The following is a 27,478-nucleotide window of genomic DNA, read 5'->3' on the forward strand; positions in this document are numbered from 1 at the left end:
CAAGCACGACATACACTTTCTCGGCTCCTGTCGCCATTTTGTCTCACTGCGCTCTCGAGCGCTCTGGCGGCAGAAACCTGAAGTGCGACTTCAGCCGAACAAAACTTTATGAGTTTTTCTACGTATCTGTAGTGTGTCGTGACCATATGTCAATGAATGGAGCTACAGTGAATTTATGAAATCGCTTCAAATTTGTAATAGCCCTGTACTTATAAAGAAATAGGAGACTTTACTTTTGGGATTAGCCTCGCATCTCTGTATTTGGATTCGCATGCCTGTACCAGTTTCTTTGGCGCTACAGTGTAGAAACTCTGCTTTTTGCGTGACCCCGATGCGGATTAGCGCGGGAGAGACAGGGAAGTGCGCCGTCTATATGTACGTGTGATCTAAGGCTGAGGGGAAGAGAGGGACGGCGGAAGGCGCGCGAGGAAGCGGTCGGCTAGCGTCCTGCTGTGTCTCTTGTGCCGAGCCGAGGGCTCCCGGGCAGAGGCAGTGTGCGCGCCATGGAGGACGACGGCTGCTGCTACCGCGACGCGCTCAGCATCTTCCTGGCCAACCGGCGGCTCACCATCGAGGTGCAGCGCGAGCGAGAGCTCTACCGCCGGCTGAGAGCCCGCGACGTCAAGACGCTGCTGCTGGGTGAGTTACGCCGAGCTGACTAAGGCCGCCGGCACACGGGCCGTGCTGTCGAACGTTAACGTTCAGCGTGCCAAGTTGAACGTGCTGCTGGACGCTCGGGAACGATGCGACTCGTGCACACGGTACGTGGGCCCCGACGTCGTATACGCGATCGCAACGCACGCCAGCGGCAGTTGAGGGACGTTTCTAGTTCGTAAATCGCACTGTTTACTCAACGGGCCAGCGTAAAAACCTACGTTTCTAGCATTTGTAGACTCAGAGAAAACTTTTGACAATGTTGACTGGAATACTGTCTTTCAAATTCTGAAGGTGGCAGGGGTAAAATACAGGGAGCGAAAGGCTATTTACAATTTGTACAGAAACCAGACGGCAGTTATAAGAGTCGAGGGACATGAAAGGGAAGCAGGGGTTGGGAAGGGAGTGAGACATGGTTGAAGACTCTGCCCGATTCTATTCAATCTGTATATTGAGCAAGCAGTGAAGGAAACAAAAGAAAAATTCGGAGTAGGTATTAAAATCCTTGGAGAAGAAATAAAAACTTTGAAGTTTGTCGATGACATAGTAATTCTGTCAGAGACAGCAAAGGACTTGGAAGAGCAGTTGAACGGAATGGATAGTGTCTTGAAAGAAGGATATAAGATGAACATCAACAAAAGCAAAACGAGGATAATGGAATGTAGTCGAATTAAGTAGCGAGATGCTGAGGGTATTAGATTAGGAAATGAGACACTTAAAGTAGTAAAGGAGTTTTGCTATTTGGGGAGCAAAATAACTGATGATGGTCGAACTAGAGGGGATGTAAAATGTAGACTGGCAATGGCAAGGAAAGCGTTTCTGAAGAAGAGAAATTTGTTAACGTCGAGTATAGATTTAAGTGTCAGGAAGTCATTTCTGAAAGTGTATGGATTGTAGCCCTGTATGAAAGTGAAACATGAACGATAAATAGTTTGGACAAGAAGAGAATAGAAGCTTTCGAAATGTGGTGCTACAGAAGAATGCTGAAGATTAGATGGGTAGATCACGTAACTAATGAGGAGGTATTGAATACAATTGAGGAGAAGAGGAGCTTGTGGCACAACGTGACCAGAAAAAGGGATCGATTGGTAGGACATGTTCTGAAACATCGAGGGATCACCAATTTAGTATTGGAGGGCAGTGTGGAGGGTTAAAATCGTAGGGGGAGACCAAGAGATGACTACACTAAGCAGATTCAGAAGGATGTAGGTTGCAGTAGGTACTCGGAGATGAAGAAGCTTGCACAGGATAGAGTAGCATGGAGAGCTGCATCAAACCAGTCTCAGGACTGAAGACCACAACAACAACAGCTCAATTAAAGCGCACATTTCCTCCACGAAATGGAAAGTACTACGTCCAATCTGTACTTACAGATTGGAAAATTGCGCAGGTCGCACCAGTGTTTAAGAAGGGTAGTAGGAGTAAACCATCGAACTACAGACCTATATCATTGACATCGGTTTGCAGTAGGGTTTTGGACCATGTACTGTGTTTAAACATTATGAATCACCTCGAAAGGAACGATCTATTGATACGTAATCAGCACGGTTTCAGAAAACATCGTTCTTGTGCAACACAGCTGGCTCTTTATTCGCACGAAGTAATGGCCGCTGTCGACAGAGGATCTCAAGTTGATTCCGTATTTCTGGATTTCCGGAAGGCTTTTGACACCGTTCCTCACAAGCGACTTCTAATCGAGCTGCGGGCCTATGGAGTATCGTCTCAGTTGTGCGACTGGATTCGTGATTTCCTGTCAGGAAGGTCGCAATTCGTAGTAATAGACGGCAAATCATCGAGTAAAACTGAAGTGATATCAGGTGTTCCCCAGGGAAGCGTCCTGGGACCTCTGCTGTTCCTGATCTATATAAATGACCTGGGTGACAATCTGAGCAGTTCTCTTAGGTTGTTTGCAGATGATGCTGTAATTTACCGTCTAGTAAGGTCATCCGAAGACCAGTATCAGTTGCAAAGCGATTTAGAAAAGATTGCTGTACGGTGTGGCAGGTGGCAGTTGACGCTAAATAACGAAAAGTGTGAGGTGATCCACACGAGTTCCAAAAGAAGTCCGTTGGAATTCGATTACTCGATAAATAGTACAATTCTCAAAGCTGTCAGTTCAACTAAGTACCTGGGTGTTAAAATTACGAACAACTTCAGTTGGAAAGACCACATAGATAATATTGTGGGGAAGGCGAGCCAAAGGTTGCGTTTCATTGGCAGGACACTTAGAAGATGCAACAAGTCCACTAAAGAAACAGCTTACACTACACTCGTTCGTCCTCTGTTAGAATATTGCTGCGCGGTGTGGGTTCCTTACCAGATGGGATTGACGGAGGACATCGAAAGGGTGCGAAAAAGGGCAGCTCGTTTTGTATTATCACGTAATAGGGGAGAGAGTGTGGGAGATATGATACGCGAGTTGGAATGGAAGTCATTGAAGCAAAGACGTTTTACGTCGCGGCGAGATCTATTTACGAAATTTCAGTCACCAACTTTCTCTTCCGAACGCGAAAATATTTTGTTGAGCCCAACCTACATAGGTAGGAATGATCACCAAAATAAAATAAGAGAAATCAGAGCTCGAACAGAAAGGTTTAGGTGTTCGTTTTTCCCACGCGCTGTTCGGGAGTGGAATGGTAGAGAGATAATATCATTGTGGTTCGATGAACCCTCTGCCAAGCACTTAAATGTGAATTGCAGAGTAATCATGTAGATGTAGATCAATAAGGACACAGGCTTATAAAACTTCCATTACAAACAGTGCGATTCAAATTTGGAATACTTCTCCGCATAAGAATAACAAATAATGTTTATTATTTTATCGTTCCCACATTTTAGTAAAACCCCAAGGTCAATCTTACTTGATCACTGTCCCTACCCAGTAGCAGAATCTTTGCAACATATGAATTACGAAGCGTAAAAGGAGCAAAATATCTTTATACAAGTAGCGCAAGCTGTCTAGTAGATTAAGCCAATCGAACAGTCACCCCTCAAAAAAAGGTGAACTTATGTTTACATAACATCAAATATTATAGTGTATACTTATATTAAACTAATAATAAAGTATCAGAACCTAATAAAAACGCGAATGTTAGGGGAAAAAATCTGGAAGTGTCTAGACACGAACAGTCATCTCATCTGCTCATTACGCTTTTTTTCTTTGTGATCTCATTTTGTTCGTTTTCGTTCGTTGCCTCTGCTCGGGGCGGATGTCACAAGACATCCGTTTCAGTTCGTCGTTGATCCATTAACTCAGTTTTTTATTATAGAGGGCAGCTGACCCTCTGACGAACACGCTGAGTTACCATGCCGGCTACGCTAAACCAACAATAAATCCTTTGCTCCAATGATAGTATCTTATTCCACGCTGGAAACCTTAGTCGTAGATAATTACTGATTGAAATTTAATTTTAACAAATTGTACCAAGAACAATGCGTTTTGGGTGGATCTTCAATGTGCCGGTGCCTTCAAATAGGCTACTCTCAGAATACGCAAGTTACAATAACTCTTTTGCCACGAATATGATGTTTCTCATTATTTTATTGGAACGGATCATACAGTTAACAACGGGTTTTCCAGTGATTCTCAATTTGCTGGTGCTCAGAAACGGCATATATACATATAGGCTTGAAATGAATGCCAATATGGCGCCTCACAACTCCGTACTGAAGGGAGACGGCGTGCGTGTGACGTAGGTGCCGTTGTGCCATCTCATTGGTCAACGCTCAGACGCACGCTCAGAATATCTGACACGCCAGATATTGCTCTGCACGTTCGGAAAGACTCCCGAGCGCGCTATTCCACGCTATGACGTCAGAACTCGGCACGCTCAACGCTCAACTTTCCGATGCACGGTCCGTGTGCCGACGGCTTAAGGTCGCGGGACAACGATCTGCACATAGGGAGGATGCGGCAATGTCGCGTACACAGAGTGCATTGGCGGAGCTGTCATTTGTACCCAGGCGATGCGTGTGAAAAGATCCGACGATGGGTAGTTGGAGCTAGACGCATTCGGCATCCCATTTCGGAAATCGTTAGCGAATTCAGTATTCTGAGATCCACAGTGGATAGAGTGTGCCGAGAATACCAGAGTCCAGGCATTACCTCCCACTGCGGACAAGGCTGTGGCCGACGGTCTTCACTTAAGGGGGGTAGGACGTCAAACGGGCCGATTTGGAGCAGGACAGGCATCACAAGACATTTTAATTTCCAGTGTCTATACTTTTACAAATAAATTCATAAAACTTTGTCAACATCACCAGGAAGGATTCAGAATTCACACTCATTGCAGTGGAAGTTCGAAAACATAACAAAATACATTTTTTTTTACGTGTGAAATTTCATCTTTTTTCACTTACTAATGGCTGCATTTGTTGCTATAGGTACACTTTTCTTCATAAGTGAGAGAGATTCTTCGATTAATTTTGCACAGCATACATACCATACTTACAGGTATATGAAACTCTAGAATTTAATTAACTTATGAAAAAACGCGTGATCTGTTGTATTTTAAACTTCATGTTTAGAAAAAAAACACAAATTTTGTAGTTAATTACCTCAATTTTTACCACAGTTTTTAATAAATTTGGAAAATTCTAGAGTTTCATACACCTTTAAGTATGGTTTGTATGCTGTGCAAAATTCTTCGAACCATCTCTCTTACTTATGAAGAAAAGTGTACCTATAGCAACAAATGCTGCCATTAGTAAACGAAAAAAATGATGAAATTTCACATGTAAAAAAAAAATTACTTCGTTATGTTTTCGAACTTCCACTGCTATGAGTGTGAATTCTGAATCCTTCCTGGTCATGCTGACAAAGTTTTATGAATTTATTTGTAAAAGTGTAGACAGTGGAAAATAAAATGTCCTATGGTGCCTCTCCTGCTCCAGGTCGGCCCGTTTGACGTCCTACCCACATTAACGATCAAGATTCATTGGAAAAATCCTAAGGAAATGCAGGCCGAAAAAAATGGAAGTAGGTTACAAAAATATGGTTGAAATGGCTCTGAGCACTATGGGACTTGACTTCTGAGGTCATCAGTCCCCTAGAACTTAGAACTACTTAAACCTAACTAACCTAAGGACATCACACACATCCATGCCCGAGGCAGCATTCGAACCTGCGACCGCAGCGGTCGCGCGGTTCCAGACTGTAGCGCCTAGAACCACTGGGCTACCCCAGCCGGCAAGTAGGTTACAGTACACTTGTTTGCCCACTGCTTGAATACTGCTCACCGGTGTGGGATCCGTACCAGATAGGGTTGATAGAAGAGATATAGAAGATCCAACAGAGAGCAGCGCGCTTTGTTACAGGTTCATTCTGTAATCGCGAAAGCGTTACGGAGATGATAGATAGACTCCAGTGGAGGACTGTGCAAGAGAGACGCTCAGTAGCTCGGTACGGGCTTTTATTGATGTTTGGAGAACATACCTTCACCGAGGAGTCAAGCGGTATATTGCTTCCTCCTATGTATATCTCGCGAAGAGACCATGAGGATAAAATCACAGAGATTAGAGCCCACACGGAGGCATACTGACAATCTTTCTTTCCACGAACAATACGAGACTGGAACAGAAGGGAGAACCGATAGAGGTACTCAAGGTACCCTCCGCCACACACCGGCAGGTGGCTTGCGGAGTATAGATGTAGATGTAGATATCAGCGGTCTTTGTGTAGAGTTGTCAGTGCTAACAGACAAGCAATTCTGCGTGAAATAACGGCGGAAATCAAAACGAATGTATCGGTTAGGAGAGTGCGGCGAAATCGGACGTTAATTGGCTACGGCAGCAGACGACCGACGCGAGTGCCTTTGCTAACAGCACGACAGCGCCTGCAGTGGCTGTCCTGGACTCGTGACCATATCGGAGGACTGACGAGCGCCGACTTCAGTTGATAAGAGCTGACTGTAGGGTCTGACTCTGAGGGAGACCCCACGATGCTGTGGACCCAATTTGTCAACAAGGCACCGTGCAAGCTTGTGGTGGCTCCATAATGGAGTGGACTGTGTTTACACGGAATGGACTGGCTCCTCTAGTCCAACTGAACCAAACGTTGACTGGAAATGGTTATGTTCTGCCACCTGGAGACTATTTGTTGCCATTCGTGGCCTCCATATTTCCATACAACTGTGGAATTTTTGTGCACGAAAATGCGGCATGTCACCAGGCTGCTTTGGAGAACATTCTGGGCAAGTCGATCGATCGATATGAAGTCGATCGCTCGATACGAATCTCGTGGAACATTTATGGGACATAATCGAGAGGTCGGTTCACCCACCAGGTTGGCCGAGAGCGCTGACGCGCCGCTTCCCGGACTCGGGTAGGCGCGCCGGCCCCGGATCGAATCCGCCCGGCAGATTAACGACGGCGGCCGGAGTGCCGGTCAGCCTGGATGTGGTTTTTAGGCGGTTTTCCACATCCCGCCAGGTGAATACTGGGCTGGTTTCCACGTCCCGCCTCAGTTACACGGCTCGCAGACACCTGAACACGTTCACACTACTCCACGGATTACACTAGACGCAGACAGTTGGGGTACACTAATTCCGTCCCAGGGGGTATGGGGTGGCGGCAGAAAGGGCATCCGGCCACCCCTTAAATTAACCTCGCCAAATCCGATTAACCACACCGACCCTGCGTCACTGCGGGAAAAAGGCACAAGCAAAAGAAAGAAAAGAAAAGAATGGAGAGGTCAGTTCGTGCAAAGAAATCCTGCTCCGGCAACACTTTCGCAGTTGTGGACATCTATAGAAGCAGCGTGGCTCAATATTTCTGCAGGGGAGTTCCGACGACTTATTGAGTCCATGCCGTGTCTAGTTGCTGCTCTACACTGGGCAAAGGTCCAAGGTTCGATTCCCGGCCGTGATGGGGATTTTATCTGCCTAGGCACTGGGTGTTTGTGTTGTCCTCATCATTTCATCATTATCGTCATCATTCTTGACAGTGGGTAGATTGGATTGTGTAAAAACTGGACTGCGTAAAAACTGGGTCTTTGTACGGGCGCTGATGACCGCGCAGTTGAGCGCGCCACCAACCGAACGTCATCATCTACACAGGAAAAGGATGTCCGACACGATATTAGGAGGTATCATATGAGGAGTCAGCTGAGTGCGGTGACGCTGCAAGCACGGCGTCGCTGAAGGAAGCGGCGACCACAGCGTTCGAGCGACTCCGGCTGCATTCGGCCAGCGCGGGCAGCATTCACCTGCGGCTCTGAGGAGCAGCGTGAATCAAAAAGAAACAACAGGTCTCAGCTATTTATTGGGGTTACCTCAGCTGGTAAAAACGGGACCCTTATTGGATCACTTTGTTGTCATTCTGTCTGTCAGTCCAACTGTTCAAAACTCTTTTTCTCGGGATAGGTAGGTAGGTGGTAAGTTCCTATGGGAACAAAGTGCTGAGGTCATCGGTCCATTGGCTTACACACTACTTAATCTCACTTAAGGGGGGTAGGGCGTCAAACGGGCCGTCTTGGAGCAGGAGAGTCACCACAGGACATTTTAATTTCTACTGTCTATACTTTTACAGATAAATTCGTAAAACTTTGTCACCATGACCAGGAAGGATTGAGGACGCACACTCATCGCAGTGGAAGTTCAAAAACGTAGCAAAATACCTTTTTTTACATGTGAAATTTCATCATTTGTTGCTATAGGTACACTTTTCTTCCTAAGTAAGCGAGATTCTTCGATGAATTTTCCATAGTATACAAACAGTAGTTACAGGTGTATGAAACTCTAGAATTTTGCAAATCTATTAAAAAACTGTGGAAAAAAATTGAGATAATTAACTATAAAACTTGAGTTTTTTATAAACATGAAGTTTAAAATGTAACAGTTCATTCATTTTTCATACATTAAATAACTTCCAGAGTTTCATACACCTGTAACTATGGTTTGTGTGCTGTGCAAAAGTCATCGAAGAATCTTACTTAGGAACAAAAGTGTACCTATAGCGACAAATGCAGCCAGTAGTAAGTGAAAAAATGATGAAATTTCACATGTAAAAAAAAGTGTTTTGTTAGGTTTTTGAGGTTGCACTGCTATGAGTGTGAATTCTGAATCCTTCCTGGTCATGCTGACCTCCGACGGGGACAGCCGCGCGAACCGTGGCAAGGCGCCCCAGACTGCGCGGATTCCCCGCACGGCTCTTTTTCTCAGGAGCGTGTGGACGAATAAATCTGAAATTTATACCACATACTAAGGTTTACGATACATGTAGCTTCTAATTCAGTACAACCAAAAAATACAGCCATTTATATCACATGTTTTGATACTTGCAAACTCTCTCTTCCAAATCTTTAGGGTACTTCCCGTTGGCCCAGATTCATTAAATATACCAAGAAGCAAGGTTTCACAGTACAACCAAAGACAAAAAAAATCCAAAAATGTTAATTTATAATTGTATTATTTATTTTGAGCTTTTCCTCATTACAGAGGCTTATCTCCAACATAAAATTTACTCAGAAATTACAATACAGAGAATAAACGTTCTTAAATTATATTTTTTTTTTTCAAAATATTCCTCCAGGTGTTTCAGTCTTGTGCTGTACATTTTGGAGTCAGGTGGTCATAGGTAGTCCTCTTCTTCTTCTCCCCACCGGTTCCCACTCCAGTATCAATTTTTGTATTCTGGCTTCCTCCATTCGTCGTACATGCCCGTATCACTGTAGTTTCTTCCTATCCATTACGTCATATATTTTTTTCTTTTACTTCCATTCTCCTTATTATTTCGGTGTTCCTTATCTTTTCTTTCCAGGAGATTATTGCCGATCTTCTCCAGAAGTCCATCTCCAAAGCTTGTAATTTTTTAATGTGCTTTAGGTTAATTGTCCAGGACTCTGCCCCTACGACTTATCTTAGAAGCTAGATTAAGGAAAGGCAAACCTACATTTCTAGCATTTGTAGACTTAGAGAAAGCTTTTGACAATGTTGACTGGAATACTCTGTTTCAAATTCTGAAGGTGGCAGGGGTAAAATACAGGGAGCGAAGGCCTATTTGCAGTTTGTAAAGAAACCAGATGGCAGTTATAAGAGTCGAGGGGCATGAAAGGGAAGCAATGGTTGGGAAGGGAGTGAGATAGGGTTGTAGTCTCTCCCCGATGTTTTTCAATCTGTACATTGAGCAAGCAGTAAAGGAAACAAAAGAAAAATTCGGAGTAAGAACTAAAATCCATGGAGAAGAAATAAAAACTTTGAAGTTTGTCGATGACATAGTAATTCTGTCAGAGACAGCAAAGGACCTGGAAGAGCAGTTGAACGGAATGGGCAGTGTCTTGAAAGGAGGGTATAAGATGATCATCAACAAAAGCAAAACGAGGATAATGGAATGTAGTCGAATTAAGTCGGGTGATGCTGAGGGAATTAGATTAGGAAATGAGACACTTAAAGTAGCAAAGGAGTTTTGCTATTTGGGGAGCAAAATAACTGATGATGGTCGAAGTAGAGAGGATATAAAATGTTGACTGGCAATGACATGGAAAGCGTTTCTGAAGAAGAAAGATTTGTTAACATCGAGTATAGATTTAAGTGTCAGGAAGTCGTTTCTGATATTTGTATGGAGTGTAGCCATATATGGAGGTGAAATGTGGACGATAAATAGTTTACACAAGAAGAGAATAGAAGCCTTCGAAATGTGGTGCTACAGAAGAATGCTAAAGATTAGATGGGTAGATTACATAACTAATGAGGTATTGAATAGAATTTGGGAGAAGAGGAGTTTGTGGCACAACTTGAGTAGAAGAAGGGATCGGTTGGTAGGACATGTTCTAAGGCATCAAGGGATCATCAAATTAGTACTGGAGGGCAGCGTAGAGGGTAAAAATCGTAGACGGAGACCAATAGATGAATACGCTAAGTAGATTCAGAAGGATGTAGGCTGCAGTAGGTACTGGGAGATGAAGAAGCTTGCACAGGATAGAGTAGCATGGAGAGCTGCATCAAACCAGTCTCAGGACTGAAGACCACAACAACAACGACAACGACATGTTCGACATAGTGTTTTTGATCATTCCTTTAAGCTGTGCCTCTTTCTGCGTAGGCGCGAGCGCTGACGTCGATGCGTAGGTGTGGGTGTTGCTACCACTTCCCACCACAACTTTCAACTTACAAGCGAACCACGCTTACTCGCCAACACCGATTTCACCCTAATTTATGGTATACGCAGGGTTTGGTCAGAAGTGAACCTCCTGATGGCAAGCATTTTTGGACGGGTCGCTCAACACATTAGTCATTTATGTTAGCAAAGTTTCCCGGAAGGGGTTGGGGCAGTGGAAAGAGTACCGACCGGTTCTCCGAGGGTCGTGGGGTTGACTCCATACGCGGAAACATTTCTGTTGCTTCTTTTTCAACTGCAACGGTATTTACGTTGCAAATAAACTGGAATAAGGCTCAGTATAGACTGAGATGACAATAGTCCTGGGATATCACTTAATATGGTATCGGAGGCCCTTCTGCCCGCCATAGTATAGCAGCCCACTGCATAAATACTGAGTCATTCTGCGTCTTTAGCCCACCTTAACTGCGAAAGTGTACCGGTGCAGGATTTTCTGCTCGAACTGACCTATTGATTTTGCTTCACAGGCATTCGGTGAGACTCATGTTGGGCGATCTGAGTGGTCAACTCATTCCCTCGCACTGTTCAGAATGTTCTTGGAACCAAGCGCGAACAATTGTGGCCCGATGATATTGGGCATTATCCTCCATAAAAATTCCATCGTTGCTTGAACATTACGTCCATGAATGGCTGCAAATGGTCTCCAAATAGCTGATCTTAAACATTTCAAGTCAATGATGGGTTCAGTTGGCTCAGAGGTCCCAGTACATTCCACGTAAACACAGTCCACACCATTATGGAGCAACCACCAGCTTGCACAATGCCTTGTTTACAACCAGGTTCTATGGATTTGTGGGGTCTGCAGCACACTCGAACCCTACCATCAGCTCTTACCAACTGAAATCGGAACTCATCTAAAAGACTACACTTGACTAGAAGAAGAGATCGGTTGGTAGGACATGTTCTGAGGCATCAAGGGATCACCAATTTGGTATTGGAAGGCAGTGCGGAGGGTAAAAATGGCAGAGGGAGACCAAGAGATGAAAACACTAAGTAGATTCAGAAGGATGTAGGTTGCAGTAAGTACTGGGAGATGAAGAAGCTTGCACGGGATAGGGTAGCATGGAGAGCTGCATCAAACCAGTCTCTGGACTGAAGACCACAACAACAACAACAACTGACAAGAGTAAGGTTTTCCAGTCGTCTAGGGTCCAACCGATATGGCCAAGGGTCCACGAGAGGCATGCGTTGTCGAGCTGTTAGCTGTGGCACTCGCGTCGATCTTCTGCCGCCATTAACGCCAAATTCTGTCGCACTGTACTAACGGATACGTTTCTCGTATGTTCCACATTGATTTCTGCTGTTATTTCACGCAGCGTTGCTTGTCTGTCAGCACTGACAACTCTACACACACGACCCTGCTCTCGGTCGTTAAGCGAAGGCTGTTGACCACTGGGTTGCGTGGAGAGAGGAAATACCCGAAATTTGGGATTTTCGGCACTATCTTGACATTGTGCACCTCGGGATATTGAATTCCCTAACGATTTCGAAATGGAATGTCTCAGCCGTCTAGCTCCAACTGTCATTCCACGTTGGAAGTCTGTTAATTTCCGTCGTGGGGCCATAATCACATTGGAGACCTTTTCACATGAATCACCTCAGTACAAATGACAGCCCCGCCTACGCACAGCCCTATTCTACCTCGTGTACGCGACACTACCCGCATCTATGTGTGTGTATATCGCTATGCCATGACTTTTGTCACCTCAGAGTATTCTTCTTCTTCTTTCTTTCTTTCTTCGTTTGGGTCATCTAAGGACCACGCACCAATTTCAATGCTTCCTTCTTTGTTGTTCCTACAGTATTCTTTCATCTTTTCACTATGTATCCTTCTTCTCTCCTCGGACCATTTTGACCCTGTCTTCTTCTCCCTCCTGCCTTGGAATCCTTCCATTTTAACACTTTCCTCTTGAATCTTTCTCTTTCTGATGCATCTTTTTCACTTATGTTGTTTCTTTACAAATCTTTCCTAACTTCTTGAATCCAGGCTATTATTGACTTCCTCTCCCAAAGAGGGAGTGCTGTATCTTCAAATTTTTAGACAGACACCTTTTGTTGTAGACATTCCTAGCTATTCCATAAGCTCTCTCCACTTTATGTGCTCTTTCTTCTATAGCGAATTTTTCTAAGCCATTTTGTTGGATAATTTCTCCCAAATATTTAAATTTATTTACCATCTTTATCTGGCCAATCTGTTTTGGTTAACCTGTTGCTGTTCATTCTGTATAAGTGTCCAAAAAATAGCAGTTGCCACTCTCATAGTGTTTCGTTTAAATGTTTCATGCTTCTTAATTTCAATACCTCTGTATTGTTTGGTGGTCCACGTATTTTTCGAATAATTTTTCTTTCTAGGACTTCACGTTTGTGTAATTTGTAGTTCAGTACTAAACATTCACTTGCATAAAGACATTCTGTTTTTACTATTGTAGTGCTGTATCTTCAAATTTTTAGACAGACACCTTTTGTTGTAGACATCCCTAGCTATTCCATAAGCTGTCTCCATTTTATGTACTCTTTCTTGTATAGCGAATTTTTCTAAGCCATTTTCTTGGATAATAATTTCTCCAAAATATTTAAATTTATTTACCCTCTTTATCTGGCCAATATCTGTTGCTAGGGATTCCGGAGCATTTTTTATATTTGTCATAATTTTTTTTTCTACAGATATTCTTAAACCTGCTTTATTGGCTATTTCTTCTAAGAGACTGATTTGTATTCCATCATTTGTTAGGTTTTCAGAAAGAATGGCAAAATCATCCGCAAATGCTAAACAATTTTTTTTAGTTCCCAGTCTAATTGGTGATAGCTTCTCTTCTTTCAGTTTTTGTCTCCATTCTCTTACTATTTTCTCTAGTACGCAGTTAAAGAAGAGTGGAGACAGGCTATCACCTTGCCTTACACCAGTTTTTATGTTGAATGACTTCGATATTTCACCCTGAAACTTTACTTTTGATTTGGTGTCTGTGAGCGTTTCACGAATAAGTATTCTGTTAATTAATTCTTATAATTGAATTATTCTATTATTATATTAATTAACATTTTCGTAAAAAGCATGAAAAGTCAAGGCAAAGAAACACTTCGAATTGCAAATAAATTAAAGGCATACACGAGAACTTCGACAATAAAATTAGATACTTTTAGTATTTGACAGTTGATGATTTACACTTCCTGGGGTGATAATCATTGTAAAAACAGCGGAAACTATAATTTTCTCGGCCTCTTGCACACGTTAAGAAAGCCACATAATTACAATTACACGGTTGTTCCAAAATATCTACAGAAAAACAAACTTGGTTTACATTCATAAAAGATTGTCTCTCATCGCACAGTTTGGCAGCAAACCACTCATAACGAATCATTACGCCAAATATTGGTGGTGTACAATGGAACGTATTTTGAGGCAGTTTTCAAGGGGTATGATTTCTTTCTCTCCCCTAGGTTGAGATAAGAGCAGTTTTGAAGCATTTCGTTCAAGTTCTTTGCCTAACCATAAGAACAGAGATCAAAGGGAGGCACTGTCGGAGTGCTTTTGGGGGCAATACATCATCTTCAAAAATCCTGTATAATTGTGGCTTACGTCCAAACCTTCTGATGTCAGTCAGATAGGCACCCAACGTTGTATATCCACAATCAGATATCCCATATAACTTTTGCTACGTGTTGCTGTACAACAGAACCTGCCTAACCGCAATTGGTAACACATAGCTACGGAGCACAGGAAAAGCATAGGGAGAGCGGCTATCGCCTGGGGTTCCTGTGGGGATGTCGGTAGAGCGTTAGTCATACACTATGTGATCAAAAGTATCCGGACACCACGAAAAAACATACGTTGTTCATGTTAGGTACCGAGCGAGGTGGCGCAGTGGTTAGCACACTGGACTCGCATTCGGGAGGACGACGGTTCAATCCCGCGTCCGGCCATCCTGTTTTAGGTTTTCCGTGATTTCCCTAAATCGCTCCAGGCAAACGCCGGGATGGTTCCTTTCAAAGGGCACGGCCGGCTTCCTTCCCTGATCCGACGAGACCGATGACCTCGCAGTTTGGTCTCTTCCCACAAATCCAACCAACCATCATATTAGGTGCATTGTGCTGCCACCTACTGCCAGGTACTCCATATCAGCGACCTCAGTAGTCATTAGACATCGTGAGACAGCAGAATCGGGCGCTCCGCGGAACTCAAGAACTTCGAACGTGGTCAGGCGATTTGGTGTGACTTGTGTCACACGTCTGTACGCGAGATTCCCACACTCCTAAACATCCCTAGATCCACTGTTTCCGGTGTGATAGTGAAGTGGAAACGTGAAGGGACACGTACAGCACGAAAGCGTACAGGCCGACCTCGTCTGTTGACTAACAGAAAATGGTTCAAATGGCTCTAAGCACTATGGGACTTAACGTCTGAGGTCATCAGTCCCCTAGACTTAGAACTACGTAAACCTAACTAACCTAAGGACATAACACACATCCATGCCCGAGGCAGGATTCGAACCTGCGACCGTGGCAGCAGCGCGATTCCGGCCTGAAGCGCCTAGAACCGCTCGGCCACAGCGGCCGTCGACTTACAGAGGCCGCCGACAATTGAAGAGGGTCCGTAATGTATAATAGGCAGACATCTATGCAGTCCATCACACAGGAATTCCAAACTGCACTAGGATCCACTGCAAGTACTATGACAGTTAGGTGGGAGGTGAGAAAACTTGGATTTCATGGGCGAGCGGCTGTTCATAAGCCACACATCACGCCGGTAAATGCCAAACGACGCTTCGCTTGGTGTAAGGAGCGTAACATTGGACGATTGAACAGTGGAAAAAAGTTGCGCGGAGTGACGAAACACGGTACACAATGTGGCGATCCGATGGCAGGGTGTGGGTATGGCGAATGCCCGTGAACATCATCTGCCAGCGGTGGTGCCATGGTGTGGTCGTGCTTTTTAGGCAGGGGGCTTGCACACCTTGTTGGTTTGCGTTACACAATCACAGCACAGGCCTACATTGATGTCTTAAGCACCTTCTTGCTTCCCACTGTTGAAGAGCAATTCGGGTATGGTGATTGCATCTTTCAACACAGTCGAGCACGTATTCATAATGCACGGCCTCTGGGGGATAGGTCACACGACAATAACATCCCTGTAATGGACTGGCCTGCACAGAGTCCTGACCTGATCCTATAGAACACCTTTGGGATGTTTTGGAGTGCCGACTTCGTGCCAGGCCTCACCAACCGACATCGATACCTCTCCTCAGTGCAGCACTCCGTGTAGAATAGGCTGCCATTCCCCAAGAAACCTTCCAGCACCTGATTGAACGTATGCCTGTGAGACTGGAAGCTGTCATCAAGGCTAACGCTATACTGAATTGCAGCATTACCTATGGAGGGCGCCACGAAATTGTAAGTCATTGTCAGACAGGTGTCCGGATACTTTTGATCACAGAGTGTACAAAGGATCCCGGGTTCGAGTGCTGCTCTCACCAGTTTTTGAACTGTGGTACATAGGAAACTGTTATATGGTACAACTTGTTCATGACATGTAAAAGGTCTATTCGGAGTTTATAGCAGTGTTCTATTGGCAGTCCGCTTTCGATACGTTTAGTTGAAAACATGAAACATATAGAATATATCTTTGCTTTCAAAGAATAAACATAAACAATCGGCACAGAAGAATAAAGAAACAACTGCGTCGCACGTGCACAAATATTAATACTGCTAGATGGCAGCACAGTTGTGCATCTGTGAACTCCGAACAGTCATCATACATGTCATGTACATGTTGTCCCATATAACAGTATCGCCCCTACTACAGTACAAAAACTTGCATGACCAAGGCTCGAACCCACTACACTTGTACGACGAACTAACGCTCTACCCACTTCTCCGCGGGAATTCCACACGACAAACGCTCACAGTTATGCTCTTCCAGTGTTCCGTAGTAATGTGGCACTTATTACTTAGGGTTAAGGCACTTCTCCTGGACGACAACGAATAGCACAAACCATGTCGGTGTTTTGTTGATACTCTATCGATATTCAAATTGATTCCGTATTTCTAGATTTCCAAAAGGCTTTTGAAACTGCACTACACAAACGGCTTATGCATGCGTGCTTATGGAATATCGTCTCAGTTATGTGACTGGATTCGCGATTTCCTGTCGTAGATGTAACAGTTCGTTGTAACTGACGGAAAGTCATAGAGTAAAACAGAAGTTTGAACGCTCTGTCCTAATGTAACATTCTCCAAGGTAGTATTAAAGGCCCTCTGCCGTGCCTTATCTATATAAACGATATAGGAGACAATGTCCGCCCCCGGTAGCTGAGTGGTCAGCGTGACGGAATGTCAATCCTAAGGTCCCGGGTTCGATTCCCGGCTGGGTCGGAGATTTTCTCCGCTCAGGGTCTGGGTGTTGTGTTGTCCTAATCATCATCATTTCATCCCCATCGACGCGCAGGTCGCCCAAGTGGAGTCAAATCGAAAGACCTGCACCAGGCGAACGGTCTACCCGACGGAGGCCTTAGCCACACGACATTTCATTTCATAGGAGACAATCTGAGCAGCCGTCTTAGGTTGTTTGAAAATGATGCTGCCGTATACCGTTTAGTGGTCATAAGAAGTTCAAAAGAAATTGCAAAACGATTTAGAAAAGTTATATGTATGGTGCGTAAATTGGCAGTTGATCCTAAGTAACGAAAAGTGTGAGGTCAACCACACGAATCCTAAAAGGAACCCTTTGAACTTCGGTCACACGAAAAATGAATCAAATCCAAAAGGCCGTAAATTCAACTAAACACCTAGGAATTACAATTACGAACAATTTAAATTGAAAATAACACACATCAAATGTTGTGGGGAAGGCAATCCAAAGAGTGCGTTGAGTCGTGGCTGGCTCATGTTATGCGCTGGATTAAACCTTCGTTGCGCTTCTGTGTTTAGTCTCCCGCGGTTATCGCGAATATGCTGTTATCTTCTCCTTCTGCGGGTGGCAGCAGCGGTGTGTATCGATATTCGCACCTTGGACTATCTTTGACCTGGCGCTTATAGTTTCCGGCTGGACGGTGTGCGACCAGTCAGTCGGTTGGCGTGGGACAGCGAGGAAGTAGTTTGGCCGGAGCCGCTGGCGGTCTCCACGCGGTGTCGGAGTGTGTGGGACTGTTCCCATTGCTACGAGGTTTGTGGCTCACCGACCCTGGACACGAAAGTTGAGTTCTGATTTAATCTACCAGCAAGTCAAAAGACTGTTCCATTGTGTCGTTTGGAGTTCGTTGTCGGCTGTTGGGATATCCCCGCGAACAACAATATGGTTCTCAAGTTGGAAATTCTAGCCACCCTCCGGTGGAGTTTCACTGTATTTGGTTATGTGAATTAAAGTGCACCAGCGGAATCTTCTGCCTTGTGGCCGTTAATGTTCCGGTTACCTGCCCTGGCGTTGACGTATATTTCAGGCAGAGTATTTTCCTCATCGTGTTGTCACTGTTCAGCACGGTGTGTAGTTTGACACCTCAATGTATAACTGGTTGTGGGCGCCAATATCTCCTACATTGTTCCGTTGAACTTCCTGTTGTCGCCTGGTCGGGTGAGGTTGAAGTTATCTTGTCAGTGGGTCCGTTGACTGTCGGTTGGTTGGGTTGTCGTCGGATCGTGAATGGTTGGCCCGACTGCCTGTCTCACATAAGCGAGCATTAAATTCCAGGCCGACCCTCGAACATCTGAGCGCCCTTGGGTGTACTGTCTTATTTTTTTATTTGTTCCTGTTGTTTGTACGTGTATGGCTTCCAGCCGATTTTTTTTAAAATTAAGGTTTTGCCCTCAAGGCGTAAGATTCTTAAGGCCTTCAGCCTAGTTCAAGGAACTGTTTCCACGTAAGGCCTTAGGCATTTCAAAAATTTTAATGTTGTTGAATTTTAAGTGTTGGGCCTTCAGCCCATTTTGAGTTGTTTTGCTCTTAAGGCCTTCAGCCTAAATTAAAGAACTGTTTCACATAAGGCCTTTGGTATTTTTTTAAAAAAAGAGAGAATTAATGTTATGGAGTTATAAGTGATCAGCCTTGAGCCGATTTGAATTTTAACTTGTTTGCTCTTGAAGTGTCTGATTCTTTGAGCCTTCACCCTAACTAAGGAACTTGCCTTTTAAATTTCTGTTTTGCTTGAATTTTGCCTAATTAAGAACTGTTTTACGTAAGGCCTTGTGTTTTTTTTAAAAAAAAAATTCTTAATGTTGTTTAGCCTTAAATTTTGGGCTTCCAGCCGATTTTGAATTGCAAATTGTTTGCTCTGAAAATCTTCAGTCTAAATAAAGAACTGTTGTAAGATATGGCTTGCCTTTTAAATTTCTGATTATGCTTGCGTTTTAAGTTATTGGTCTTCAGCTGTTTTTAAATTAAAGTGGCTTTCAGCCGGTAATTAAGTTCCAAAGATTAAAGCTGTGTGTTTGAAAAAAATATTTTTTGGTTCTTGTAATGTTTGATCAAATGATAAAGTTGTATGTTCGAGTCAAACTGACAGCCCCTTATTTTGGACCTCTCCGCAATTTAAACTACTTTCCTGTCCTGCGGGTTTAGCAGGGCGTCTCATGCGTTTTATTGGCAAAACCATCAGAAAATGTAACAGAACTACTAAAGAGACTGGCTACACTACGCTTGTTCCTCTTCTGGAGTGTTGCTGGGCGGTCTGGGATCCACACCCAGTCGTGATTAACGGAGTACATCGAAAAACTTCAAAGAATAACAGTACGTTCCTCATTATCGCGAAATAGGGGATAGAATGTCACTGACATGATACGACATTTTGTGTGGACACCACTAAAGCAAATGCGTTTTTTGTTGCAGCTGAATCTTCTCACAAAATTTCGGTCACCAGCTTTCTCCTCCGAATGGGCCGACATAGAGAGAAACGATTATTGTAATAAAATAGGGAAAATCAGAGCTCGCACGAAAAGATATGTATTAGTTTTTTCCGCTCGCGTTTCGAGAATGGAATAATAGAGAATTATTGTGAAGGTCGTTCGATGGCCATGCACTTAAGTGTGATTTGCAGTGTCCATGTAGATGTCGATGTGGTTGTGGTGGTAGATACCCTTTGGTCTTATGCTGTTAGTAAGGAAGTTTGGTCGCAGCGTGTGGCAGTGTTTGAGTGTGGCTAGCAAAATCCGCGAAACATAGAGCAATAATTACTCTTGGGAAAAGCTATATACATTGTAAATTATTAACATAACCGTACATGTGAAAATTCGTTTATTATTTCATTCGTCCGACATAAAACGATGGTTGCGCAGCTTAGTGGCTGGCTCTGAGCACTATGGGACTTAACAGCTGTGGTCATCAGTCCCCTAGAACTTAGAACTACTTAAACCTAACTAACCTAAGGACATCACACACATCCATGCCCGAGGCAGGATTCGAACCTGCGACCGTAGCAGTCCCGCGGTTCCGGACTGAGCGCCTAGAACCGATAGACCACCGCGGCTGGCGCAGCTTAGTCATATAACGACGTGTATTATCAAATCTATCAGCGCGTTACCGACTGCTAACAGAGACATAAAGAAAAAAATCCTCATGGAGTCAAAAATACTCGTAACTAATAAATGAACAATCAAACGGTACACTACAATGTTTTCGGATACACATTTCGCTCATTCTTTGTGAGTGTAACACTTTTCATAATTTAGAGCGTTTTCGTCAGTCACTGCAAATATATTCTATAAGCAATTATTGTGAAAAAAAGATATTATACTTACGTATATGCAATGAAAGTCAAAGCCTAATGAAATAATGTAACTTTCATTACTTCTCAGCTTCATTTAAATACTGTTATGTTAAGACAAGATTACTAATCTAGCATTGGCTCCTTGGAGTTACCAGGGTTAAACACGTCTGTGAAATTTAATATTAATGCCGGTATGCATGGAACAGGGTGAGGACTGCACAAGCGAGTATATTCACTAATACGGTAATGTTGAAAAGTCACGGAGAATATAACTTTTTCTAAGTGTTACACGTCGCATATTATATTGAGACATCTGCCAACCAAAATCATCCACTTCCAACCATCACAGTATGGATGAAAGTCGTCGAGGTCACCATCACACTGCATCGTGAATGAATCGATAAAAACATTTGCACATACACGGTAAAGTTCGTAAGTCATATCTTATTTAGCTTTATCTAAGAGTACAGTATTTATTCCTCAATATTTCGCAGATTTTTGGCCAGCACACTCATCCACTGCCGTGCACGGCGACTAAACTACCTCACTATCAGGATAACTGTGTTCGTAACATCCTTTATGATATATACGTCTTTAAGCATCCCATATCCGCCAGGTTTGTCAGCTAGTACAGTATAAAGATCATTATTTCGCTTTATTTGCAACTTATATAACGTAAAAACTGAAAAGAATAAGAGCTTCCGCATAGGGAATCCACTCCACGACACCCGGATTTCCGCTGCGTCAGCGTTCCAGGAAGCTCTCGTGTCGACCGACCCGCGGCAAGAACGCTATTTTTTTGTAAACGCTTTAGAGCTCCTTCTTCCGCCACTAACATTTCTGTCCAAGCCCTGCATACACCATCACATTTGGACGATCGCCTTCCTAGTCATTTCACAACTTAACAGGTTCAATCAGTCCAGTCAATGGAAGAAAGTTACCGGGAAAAATCGTTTATTCGCAAATTTTTGTACAGTGGTAGGAGGGAGTGTCATGGACAACATGCCAAAAATACTGACGGCAGGGGTGTGAGCGTGGGCGTAACTCGGAAACGCAGCTTCTAGTTCAAAATGTTCAAATGTGTGTGAATTCCGGAGGGACCAAACTGCTTAGGTTATCGGTCCCTAGACTTACACACTACTTAAACTAACTTATGCTGAGAACAAAACACACATCCACGCCCGGGGGTGGACTCGAACCTCCGGCGGTAGAGACCGCGCAATCCGTGACATTACGCCTCAAACCGCTCGGTCACTCCGCGCGGCGCAGCTTCTAGTGTAAATATTTCCCGGTACAAACTTGAACTGCATTAAAGTCCCTACAAAAAGAGTTCGATCAATTTTTTTTTTCTCTAGGAGTAATACCGTATTTACGCGAATCTAGTGCGCACTTTTTTTACCACAAGAAGTACTCAAAATCGGGGTGTGCGTAAGATTCGATGGCGCATTAGATTCGAGTACAAACTTGAATCGTTCACCGGTATTTCTTACCCTATGTGATCCGAAGTAGCAAAACATTTATTAAACTCTAGCAAGAAAATATAGGTACGGTATCTGTGAATTAAAGAAACGAAGACGTAAATCGGGTAAGAGATTATCGAGCTGGTATACATTTCCTGTTCTGAATTCTGTTCGCAGGCGTCAGAACAAAATTCATTACTGCCACGAGAGGAAATTCTCTTCAGTCGGCGGTTCAAATAGAACAGCCGTTTATTTTTATTTTTTATTTGCTCTTTGAAATTTAGGTACTGCCCAGTACATTACGAGGCATTGTTGAACTTCTCAACCTCTTTACATTATTGTTGGCCTACTAAGGTACTTCGCATTGTGTTTGCATTAGGTAGTTCAAATGGCTCTGAGCACTATGAGACTTAACATCTGAGGTCATCAGTCCCCTAGAACGTAGAACTACTTAAACCTAACTAACCTAAGGACATCACACACATCCATGCCCGAGGCAGGATTCGAACCTGCGACCGTAGCAGCAGCGCGGTCCCGGACCGAAGCGCCTAGAACCGCACGGCCACACGGCCGGCCATTAGGTAGTCACGGAATGGAATGCAACCAGAGAAGAATACCGTATGATGCTACTTTCAAGCGTAAAGTAATTCTTTATGTTGAAAAATATGGTAACAGAAGGGCAGGAAGAGAGTTCAATGTAACTGAGAGTAACGTTGACCTATGAAAGAAACAGAAACTGGGATTATTTGCAACTACCGCGGCTAGAAAGAATTTCTCTGGATCTCGCAAAGGGAGACATCATGAAGTTGAAGTAAATGTTTTGTAATTCGTTCGAGAAAAGAAGAAGAATGAGCAGCCTGTAAGCAGTGACACTATAATTTTAAAGAAGGAAAAGAAGTGGCTGCAGTTCTTAATACACCAAAGCAAGAGTTTAAGGCTACCGGGGACGGATTTATCGCTTTATGAAACGAGCGGGCATATGTCTGCGACGCCATACAACAATATGCCAAAAGCTTCCACAGGATTTTGAAAAGGCACTTTAAGAACTTCAGCGGTATGTTATCACATCTCGGTTAGAGAAGACTTTTTCGATGGGCCAAATGGGCAACGCTGATGGAGCTCCAATTTGGTTTGATATGCCACGTAATTACACGACTGACGAGTACAAAATAAGTTACCATCGAGCCGGCCGTGGTAGTCGAGCGGTTCTAGGTGCTTCAGTCCGGAACCACGCGGCTGTTGTGGTCGCAGGTTCGAATCCTGCCTCGGGCATGGATGTGTGTGATGTCCTTAGGTTAGTCAGGTTTAAGTAGTTGTAAGTTCTAGGGGACTGATGACCTCAGATGTTGAGTCCCATAGTGCTTAGAGCCATTTGAACCATTTGTTACCATCAAAACATCTGGCTGTGAAAAACAGCGCGTAACAGTAATGCTGGGAATTACAGAAGATGGGCACAAACTTCCCCCTTTCTTAAAAACAGTCCCCAAGACTCCAAAAAATGAAAACATATTCTCTGATGACGTCATTGTTCGGAATCAAGACAGAGTATGGATGACTGAAACTTTGATGTTTGACTGGCTGCGCGATTTTTAATTTTTAAAATTGGGGTGCGCATCACGTTCGATGGCGAATTAGATTCGCGTAAATACGGCAGTTCCGTGTTGCAGAGGACAGGAAAAATCGCAGATTATTGAAAATATTGTTCTAACAGTATAACATCACTGTTTACTATTAAATTAATTGGATTAAGAACCAATATTAAACGTGTGTACTACGTCTAAACGCCGTAGAGCCGTATTAAAGGATAAATTGTGTCAATTGTGTCCTGGGTGTGAAACAGTGTTGAATGGGGGCTGGTGGAGGTTCAAATGGCTCTGAGCACTGTGGGACTTAACATCTGAGGTCATCAGTCCCCTAGAACTTAGAACTGCTTAAACCTAAGGACATCACACACATCCATGCCCGAGGCAGGATTCGAACCTGCGACCGTAGCAGTCGCGCGGTTCCGGACTGAAGCACCTAGAACCGCTCGGCTACCGCGGCCGGCTGCTGGTGGAGTGCAGAAACGTGAGGGAAGGTAGATCGCCAGATTTTGGTCATGCACTTCCCTCCTTCATAGGTCTGCAAAATGAAGAGTGAGCAGATAATTCCCTGCTCTGTCTGTCCCACTATGTCATAAGAAGCAAGTACATGGTTTTTCACAAAGCTATACCCACACTCCGCAGCTCGCTTCATCAGTCTCTGGCGATGCAGTGCTCACAAGGGAACCTCCCCATCGCACCCCCCTCAGATTTAGTTATAAGTTGGCACAGTGGATAGGCCTTGATAAACTGAACACAGATCAATCGAGAAAACAGGAAGAAGCTGTGTGGAACTATGAAAAAATAAGCAAAATATACAAACCGAGTAGTCCATGTGCAAGATAAGCAACATCAAGGATAGATTGAACTCGGGAGCGCAGTGGTCCCGTGGTTAGCGTGAGCAGCTGCGGAACGAGAGGTGCTTGGTTCAAGTCCCCCTTCAAGCGAAAAGTATAGTTTTTTATTTTCAGACAATTATCAAAGTTCAGGCACTCACACATAATCACCTTCGCTCTCGAAAATTCCAGGACATGTTCAGATTTGCTTGGACATAGGCAGGATTTGACGGTCTACACACGGAAAAATTTGAAACATATGTTTTGACAGAGCACAGGGGAAAGTGAGCGACTGTGAAACTGTTGGATTCATTTGTTGCAGTTTATGTGACAAACTCCTATGTTTTCGTCACTTTTTTGGGAGTAATTATCACATCCACAAGAAAACCTAAATCGGGCAACGTAGAAGAATGTTTTTACCCATTCGCCAAGTGTACAAGTTAGGTGGGTCGACAACATATTACTGTCATGTAACGCACATGCCGTCACCAGTGTCGTATAGAATATATCAGACGTGTTTTCCTGTGGAGGAATCGGTTGACCTATGACCTTGCGATCAAATGTTTTCGGTTCCCATTGGAGTGTCACGTCCTTTCGTCTACTAATCGCACGGTTTTGCGGTGCGGTTGCAAAACACAGACACTAAACTTATTACAGTGAACGGAGACGTCAATGAACGAATGGACAGATCATAACTTTGCCAAAATAAAGAAAATTTTTCGCTGGAGGGGAGACTTGAACCAAGGACCTCTTGTGCCGCAGTTGCTCACGCTAACCACGGGACCACGATGCTCCTGAGCTGAGATAACGCTTGATGTTGCATATCTTTGCATGGACTACTCAGTTTGTATATTTTGCTTATTTTGTCATAGTTCCACACAACTTCTTCCTGTTTTCTCGATTGATCTGTGTTCAGTTTATCAAGGCCTATCCACTGTGCCAACTTATAACTAAATCTGAGGGGGGTGCGATGGGGAGGTTCCCTTGTCAGACACAACCTGAGGCTGTTTATTTTCTACAAAGTTCGTTAACACTACATGGAATGCAGATACGAGTTGCTAGCAATACTAACACAAGAAAGGCGCATCTGCGTAAATTTATGTACACTGCTAGAGGGAAATTTATCCTTAGTCATCGTGTACGGTACGGCAACTCTAGCGTTCTTCCGGGAAATGCAACTTCCCCCTGCACGAGCGCTCTTTGTATGTCAGTTCACCGACAGACGATATCTTCCCAGCACTTCCTGTCCAGTTCTCTTGTATGAGGAGACAAAATAACTTCACTGAGCCCGTGTTTATACAGTAGAGATGTTTTCAGTTTATTAAATGAGTACTTATCTGCAGTCGTTAAGTGAACTTTAACTAAAATGCGATCCCATAAACAATGGATGAGAAGTGTTTATTTGTAAGTTTTATGTTGCCAGTGACGCCGGCCGCTGTGGCCGAGCGGTTCTAGGCGCTTCAGTGCGGAACCGCACTACTGCTACGGTCGCGGGTTCGAATCCTGCCTTGGGCATGGATGTGTGTGATGTCCTTATGTTAGTTAGGTTTCAGTAGTCCAGGGGACTGATGACCTCAGATGTTAAGTCCCATAGTACTCAGAGCCATTTTGTTGCCACTGAGCTTTGCAGTGTTGGTAGGAAAGGCATTGGAATGGTCAATGTAGCACCTTGATGCCGACTATAGTTGGCAGCGAACTGTAAAGTCGCGTAATTGTATTGTAGTCACTTGGTGGTGAATTAATGAATGACCAGAAAGTTACTGCAGTTCTCTCGCCAGTAATTGTCTTACTAGTAGAATGGGTAAATGTTTTCCATTCGGGAATTGCTGGGTGTTGTAGAGCGGACTGACTAGGGGCACTTACCACACATGAACAGTGTATCTTGTAAGGTGGGTTTGAACGTGTGTCATAGAACGGCACTATCGTGTTGAAGTCCAGAACAGTAATCTGCTGTAACGCATTGCGTGACTTACGTCGGGGTATCTGAAGTTCTGTAACACCTAGGGGACCTCTACTGTTGCAAAGAGAGACAATTCAGTCCTCTGGGCTTCTTCAAATGTTGGGAGGGAAGAGACTGCGGTGTTGCATTTCATACCCCTAATGCTGTGAAAAGTATTCAAGTCAGTGATAGTGGAGGCAATGAACTCGATATTGTCGGATATACACTACTGGCCATTAAAAGTGCTACACCAAGAACAAATGCAGATGATAAACGGGTATTCATTGGACAAATATATTATACTACAACTGACATGTGATTACATTTTCACGCAATTTGGGTGCTTAGATCCTCAGAAATCAGTACTCAGAACAACCACCTCTGGTCGTAATAACGGCCTTGATACGCCTGGGCATTGAGTCAAACAGAGCTTGGATGGCGTGTACAGGTACAGCTGCCCATGCAGCTTCAACACAATACCACAGTTCATCAAGAGTAGTGACTGGCGTATTGTGACAAGCCAGTTGCTCAGCCACCATTGACCAGACGTTTTCAATTGGTGAGAGATCTGGAGAATGTGCTGGCCAGGGCAGCAGTCGGACATTTTCTGTATCCAGAAAGGCCCGTGCAGGACCTGCAACGTGCTGTCGTGCATTATCCTGCTGAAATGTATGGTTTCGCAGGGATCGAATGAAGAGTAGAGCCACGGGTCGTAACACATCTGAAATGTAACGTCCACTGTTCAAAGTGCCGTCAATGCGAACAGGAGGTGACAGAGACGTGTAACCAATGGCATCACGTACCATCACGCAGAGTGATACGCCAGTATGGCGATGACGAATACACGCTTCCAATGTGCGTTCACCGCGATGTCGCCAAACACGGATGCGACCATCACGATGCTGTAAACAGAACCTGGATTCATCCGAAAAAATGACGTTTTGGCGTTCGTGCACCCAGGTTCGTCGTTGAGTACAGCATCGCAGGCGCTCCTGTCTGTGATGCAGCGTCAAGGGTAACCGCAGCCATGGTCTCCGTGCTGATAGTCCATGCTGCTGCAAACGTCGTCGAACTGTTCGTCCCCATCTCGACTCAGGTATCGAGACTCGACTGCACGATCCGTTACAGCCGTGCGGATAAGATGCCTGTCATCTCGACTGTTAGTGATGCGAGGCCGTTGGGTTCCAGCATGGCGTTCCGTATT

At 44.1% G+C, this 27,478-nt stretch overlaps 1 protein-coding gene across 4 annotated transcripts in view; it reads left to right on the forward strand.

Moving 5' to 3' along the window:
• The first annotated feature begins 474 nt into the window (after nt 1-474).
• Nucleotides 475-27,478, forward strand: part of LOC124719108 (guanine nucleotide-binding protein subunit alpha-11-like) — a 134,019-nt gene continuing 107,015 nt past the window's right edge. For all 4 annotated transcript variants that reach the window (XR_007005986.1, XM_047244801.1, XM_047244800.1 and 1 more), the window contains exon 1: nt 475-639. Coding sequence is in view for 3 of the 4 variants with exons in the window: in XM_047244801.1 (XP_047100757.1) it covers nt 504-639 (136 nt within the window). In the remaining variant the exon portion in view is untranslated. The remainder of the gene's footprint in view (nt 640-27,478) is intronic.

This window comes from Schistocerca piceifrons, chromosome 10 (assembly GCF_021461385.2).
Source record: "Schistocerca piceifrons isolate TAMUIC-IGC-003096 chromosome 10, iqSchPice1.1, whole genome shotgun sequence".
NCBI classification, from domain to species: Eukaryota; Metazoa; Arthropoda; class Insecta; order Orthoptera; family Acrididae; genus Schistocerca; species Schistocerca piceifrons.